The sequence below is a fragment of the Moschus berezovskii genome, chromosome 27 (assembly GCF_049115385.1).
Source record: "Moschus berezovskii isolate FMDL1 chromosome 27, NW_MosBer_1.0, whole genome shotgun sequence".
In the NCBI taxonomy this organism is placed as follows: Eukaryota; Metazoa; Chordata; class Mammalia; order Artiodactyla; family Moschidae; genus Moschus; species Moschus berezovskii.
In genome coordinates, this window is record NC_142486.1 from 16,581,885 (window position 1) to 16,587,884 (window position 6,000).

The 6,000-nt window shown below is 53.3% G+C and overlaps 1 protein-coding gene across 4 annotated transcripts in view; it reads left to right on the forward strand.

The window, feature by feature from the left end:
• Window positions 1–3,268, forward strand: part of XPO6 (exportin 6) — a 112,384-nt gene extending 109,116 nt beyond the window's left edge. For 2 of the 4 annotated variants that reach the window (XM_088833088.1, XM_088833087.1), the window contains exon 24: window positions 2,583–3,268. In XM_088833088.1, the coding sequence (XP_088689214.1) occupies window positions 2,583–2,684 (102 nt within the window). In that variant the 3' untranslated portion in view covers window positions 2,685–3,268. The remainder of the gene's footprint in view (window positions 1–2,582) is intronic. The other 2 variants (XM_055409741.2, XM_055409738.2) reach the window with 2 other exon arrangements.
• Window positions 3,269–6,000: the final 2,732 nt, after the last annotated feature.

The window sequence follows — 6,000 nt, forward strand, 5'->3', positions numbered from 1 at the left end:
TGCAGGTCGCGCAGCTCCTGGGGGACTCAGTGCTATCCCCCGGGGTGGCTTCTGTGGCGAGTATATTCTTTGTCTCCGCTGCTCAGTCCCCAATCCCTTTTCTGGCCCAAGTCATCCTCCTGGTGTGTCTCAGCTTCTTTGAACCCTGTCGAGCCCACCTCTGACTAGGGCCCAGCTCTTGTTTCCTCTCGGTCGTGAGCTGGCACAGCCCAGACTTGTGACAGACTGAGAAGATTGGTGCTTGGGAGGGAGCCCAGGGTTAGAGGTGGGGCCTTGGGATCTTCTCAGAGATGCCAGGCGCAGCAGGGCTGACCTGCTGCCGGGGCCTGGGAGGAGCCTCCTGGTGTTCACGCTCTTCCCTACGCTGTTCCCCCGGAGGCAGTCAGGTGGGCTGGGCAGCCCCTCAGGTGGGAGCTGGGCTAGTGAGGTCTCGGGAGTGTGGGAAGCCGTCCTTGCTGGTGTGTCTGGGTCCCATGGTGCCAGCCTCTTCTGCCCTGGGGCCTCCTTGCTGGGCCCTCACCTTCCCTCCTTCCTGTTGCCCCTGTCAAGTCTTTGCTGCTTGCCTGCCAGGAGGCTCTTCCAGGACCTTTATGTGTCCAATAATTTTTCGTCTTCCGCCTCCTCACACTTGATGCAGTGACGCCTGCTCCTTCTCCTGTGCCCTCTTGGTGTTGCTCACCTGACCCGTGTGCAACAGCCTATCCACCTTCCTCTTCAGGGTCACGTGTTGCTTTTGCTGGGGGAAACTCCACATCCTCCTTGCTCGTTCCTTTGTGATACGTGGCTGGATCATTCTTTGTTAGACTCAGCTCCTGTTTTCCCTTGTCTTGGAGTCTTTCTCTCCCTGGGATTGATCTTGTTTTTTCCTGAGCTTCTTGAAGTTCACTTCAGCTAGCTGGCTATTTCTGTCATCCTTGTCCTGGAGGCCCTAATGATCAGTGATTGGTTTCTAATGGTGTCATTGTTAGGTCAACTTCTGGATTTAAAACAGTGGCTTTCAAATCTCAGTATGCATCAAGCACCTGGGGTGCTTTTGCAGCAGTACTCCTGTGTTTCATTCAAGAAATTTGAACTTGGCATTCAAGAGCCATTGATTTTTAAAAACATCCCTGGGTTTGTTTTTCATGAGGATGAAATAAGTAATCAGTGCCTTCATTCATTCATCTACCATGTAGCTGAAGCTGGCTGCGTTTCAGGCCCTGTGCCAGGGTTTCCGGGAGCGCCACTCACCCTGCCTCCAAGCATCTTGCTGGGAAGACAGGCAACAGCGCCCTCTGTGGACCTTGCTGAGCCAAGCAGGTGCTTGGCTTTAAAAAAAATAATTTTATTTATTTATGTTTGGCTGGACTGGGTCTCTGTTGCTGCTCTGGATTTTCTCTAGTTTTAGAGAGCGGCGGCTACTCTCTAGCTGTGGTGCACAGGCTTCTCCCTGTGGCGGCACCTCTTGTTTTGGAGCACCGGCTGAGACGCTCAGGCTTCAGTAATCGTGGCTCACTGGTTGGAGAGCACAGGCTCGGTAGCTGTGGTGCACGGGTGTAGTTGTTCCACTGCATGTGGGATCTTCCCGGATCAGGGATTCTGCATCGACAGGTGGATTCTTTCCCACGGAGCCACCAGGGAAGCTCCGTTGTCTTCTTTAAGCCTTCCAATAGCCTTCTGTGAAGGGTAGTCCAACCTACCCAACGCTGCTTCACAGAGGAGCCCAGGCTCAGAAGGGTGAGCAGTACAGAACTTGGGATTGGTAGATTCAAGAAGCAGGATACAGAGCTAGGGGTTCTGGCTCCGGAACCTGTGCTCTGTCCACGGGCAGGGAGAGCCTCGGGCCTCCAAGAGCTTGGAGCAGAGGTGCTGACCCCATTGAGGCCAGGAAATAGGTCGTGTCTGAGTGGCCTTTTTGGAAGAGGCAGGCTTTGAGAGGAGGGAGGTTAGCCAGGTGGCCTTGCAGGTGTGGACAAGCATTGTAGGTGTTCCTCTGTGTGTGGACCTGCAGTCCGGCGTTACTGATCCAGTCCCCAAATGAAGGCGACCTCTGGGGATCCCATAGTGCTCCATGGTTGACTTTGGGCTTCTCGTGAGAGGCCTTCTCTGTTTGCACCCTGTGGCCAGCAGGCTAGGTGTTGGGTGGCATGTAGACCACTTCCGGTGTGTGACTCTTGATTGGCAGGGCCTGCCTGGAGCCCTGGTTGGAGAAGGCTCTGCAGAGGGGCCTGGCCGGCCTCGGAGAAGGGGAGCCGCGCAGTGACTCCCGTCCGGCTCCCGCTCGTGACTATGCTGCTCTCCTAACCTCTCTGTGCTCCGCTCTCCTCCTTCCAGTCTGTGTCGCAGGCTGGCCGTGAGGACTACATGAGTTCGTCTCCCAATTGCTTGGGGACAGGCCTGGCATGTGGTGGGCACTAGGGCCATGTCAGCTGTCGTTCTTCTCCCGCCGTGCTTTTGCTGACGTGTGGGGCCAGAATGAGGACAGTTTCGAGTCTGGTAGTGTTGGCAGAGCTCCGGAATGCCCGCGGGAAGCAGTGGCTGGGAGGTGTGGGTGGTTTGGGTGTCGGGCGGGGCCGGGCTGCAGCTGTGCCCCTGCCTTCCAGGACCTGCCCTCGTTCACCCAGAACGTGCACAGGCTGGTCAACGACCTGCGCTACTACAGACTCTGCAACGACAGCCTGCCCCCCGGCACTGTGAAGCTCTAGGTGCGGCCTGCTCTCCGCCCGAGGGACCCCGACTCCCGCCGCTGCCCCCGCACCGCCTTTGCCCGTGGCCACCGGTGTCTCCTGACCAGCCTCGGCCGCTCCTCTGATGCTCACAAGTCCTCCACGCTCCTCTCTTGCTGCCCGCCCAGCAGAACCGGCTCCGGGGCATCCCAGCACCGGCTGAAGGGCATGGGGTGTTTGGAGCAGGCTGGGGTCATGCGGCCAGGTACCAGGGCAGTACCAGGACACCCTATGGGGTGGTCCATGCAGACCATGCGTGTCAGTCACCAGGCAGAAACGCCAAGGACAGCTGTGACAGTGCCACCTTCTCACCATTCCACCTCCCCTTCCCGGCCCAGCCCGCTCTGGAGAGGCATGATGTTGGAACTACGTTGGCACTTCCGTCAAGCCTCTCCTCCCTCCCCCTAAATTGCCTTGAAGTCTCTGCTTTTTGTCAGAGATTTGCAGACTCATGGGGTTTTTTTTTTTGGTTGTTCTTGTTTTCTCATCATTCCATTGTGATACTAAGAAACTAAGAAGCTTAATGAAAAAATAAAATGCTTATGTTGTTGTTATATAAACGTTGGTTAGGGAGCTTCTTTTTCACTCAAAACTTTCTCAAGAGGAAAAAAAAAACACCACCACTTCCTCAGGGTCCAGCATCCAGGTGAAGGCTCAGGCCTGGCGGGGAGCGCGGCCATGAGGGGTGGGCCCTGCATCGGTGCCCTGGGAGAGCCCTTCCCAGGATTGGCTTCCATTCCACCCTCTTCTCGACTCAGGGCCGTTTCTCCTATTCGGGAAGCGTGGGGGACTTGGTTCCGCTGCCGGTTTCCCTGGTGGAGCAGGGTCTGGAGTCTGGGTGGTGCCCACCCCATTGTTCAGCGAGCCATGTCCTTTCCGCCCCCTCCCAGGAAGTGGGCCCCTCGGGGGCCAGGGTCTCACCCGAGAGTGGCAGGGAGGCGGGGCCTCCTGATGGACTGTTTGAGAGTGGTGGCTGGAGAAGGGAAGAAGGGTGTAGCCATTCATGTGAAGGGCAAGGAGTGCATGGGACTCAGGCTCGCTGGTGTGTCAGGGAGCTGACACATGGGCAGAGATGGCACTTGTCCTGGGAGTTTCTGGGCTAATGGATCAGTACAACTCCTGCTTTAGGTGTGACGGGGAGTGGGTCGCTTCTCATGTGGAACACCACGCCTGGCAGGAAGTGGTATGCTCCCCTGAAAGTAAGGGTGGCTTAAGGTTCAGGGTCAGGGTTGTCAATAGAACTGCAGAGGAAGGGAGTTGGCTGATGGCTTCTACTGCCAGGGCCTTCCTTGATAAGAATCACTTTGGTGGGAGCTGGGGCCCTGGGCCGCGTTTGAGCTGTGTGTGTGTGTTTATGCACGCACCTGTGCACACAGTCCCCTGTTCCTTGTCAATCACAGCCTCCCAGCTGCAGCTAGTGCCACTTCTGAGTTCATAGAGGAGGGAATTGAACTTCAGTCGCTCTCCTACAGAAGGGAATTAGCATCCAATTATTCTTAGGCTATAAATACTACCTCACCTGTCTGCTTGGCAAGGCCGGGAGGACTGTCTCTGCCGGCAGTTATGAAAGGGCTTTTTGAACGCCTGGAGATGGAGGGGATGGGCTTGGTCCCCTGTAGCTCCACTCATGAAATGCAAGGCAGGACCTGGGATGGTAGAAGAAAGGCCCTGAGGAGTGAGGTGGGTTGGGATGGAGGATTTTTATTCCAGCACTGATGGGCCTGGCCCCTGCTGTGTGGATTGTAGTGAGCTCCCGGGCCTTGGAGGTAGACAGGAGGCTGGATGACCTGCAGGAAGGCAACCTCCCCTTGGGGGAGGTCAGACAGAGCTCTGATCTGATGCCTCCTGACTGCAGTGTACCGCAAGGAAAGATCCCGTGTGCCACAACAAAGACTCGCTGCCACCAAATAAATATTTAAAAAATTACTTCTGTGAATTTTCTTTCCTATATGTGTGCAGAAATGTACAATTTTCTCATTCCTCTTCCTTTTTTAAATTGAGATCTCATTGTTTTTGTAGTCTCCCTTTTATTTACTTAACATCCCCATTTTCTCATGTTATTAAGTGTTAATCACTCAGTTATGTCCAACTCTTTGCAATGCTAGGTGCTGTAGCCCACCAGGCTCCTCTATCCATGGAATTCTCATGGCAAGAATACTGCAGTGGGTTGCTGTGCCCTCCTCCAGGGGCATCTTCCTGACCCAGGGATTGAACCTGTGTCTCGTGCATTGCAGGCGGATTCTTTACCATCTGAGCCAGCAGGGAAGTCCCATTATTGAGTAGTATACTGAGTGTTGTTATGTATTATACTAAATCATGATTTTAAACCTTGGTCGGTATTGTAATTGGAAAGAACGAATCTGACTCCATGTTTGAGCTGTTTCTTTTGCTTTAACCTTTGTATCCTGTTCCTTTTGCTTGGAGTTAAGAACATTGCCTATTGCCTAAAATATACGGGATAGGCCATTCTCAAGGCTCCAACCTTTGAGAGTATAACATTTTTCTGTTCATATAGAGATAAAAAGTTGTAGAACAGAGAATGACATGTGTTCTGTTGGAGGTTTACAGGAACATCTTGACCTAACCCACGTGGATGGAAGATTGCTGCGCCAAGAAGTTTGCGACAACCAACAGCACCCCTCCCTCACCTGACCTTTAAAAATGCTCTTCTGAAATCCTTCAGGGAATTCAGGGTTTGGCGGACATGAGCCTCCTGTCTCCTTGTGTGGCCCTGCAATAAACCTTTCTCTGCTCAAAGTCCGATATGTTGGTGGTGTTTGGTCTCACTGTGCGTAGGGCACATGAACCTCAGCTCAGTAATTGCATTCTTTCATATGCTGATAACCAAGATTTGCTTACAGTTTTTTTTTTTTTATTATTATTACAAATGATGCTGCAGTGAACATCTATGTACATAAATCTTGGTGCACTTGTGTGATTATTTCCATAGATTCAGTCTTGCATGTGAAATTGCTGCATCAAATATGTTTGAGGCTTATGATAGGTATCAGTGGGGCCTGATTTCTATTTCAGGAGAAGGATGAAAGTTACAGATTTCAGAGCTGCAAAATATCTGTGCTGTAAGGCTCCAAGTCAGCCCCTGGTTTCGTGGATCTCAGGGCCTCTGAGCCCCTGGGGGCGCCTGGCTGGTTAGTGGCAGCCTAAACAGGCCTCCTGCCCACTTCTGAGCCACATTGTTGTCCCTGAGTGATACCTCTGCAAGGCGGCTGGGACGCGGGAGAGAAGAGTTCTAGTCCACTGGTCCTTGACAGGAACTATAACTGATGGTGGTTCA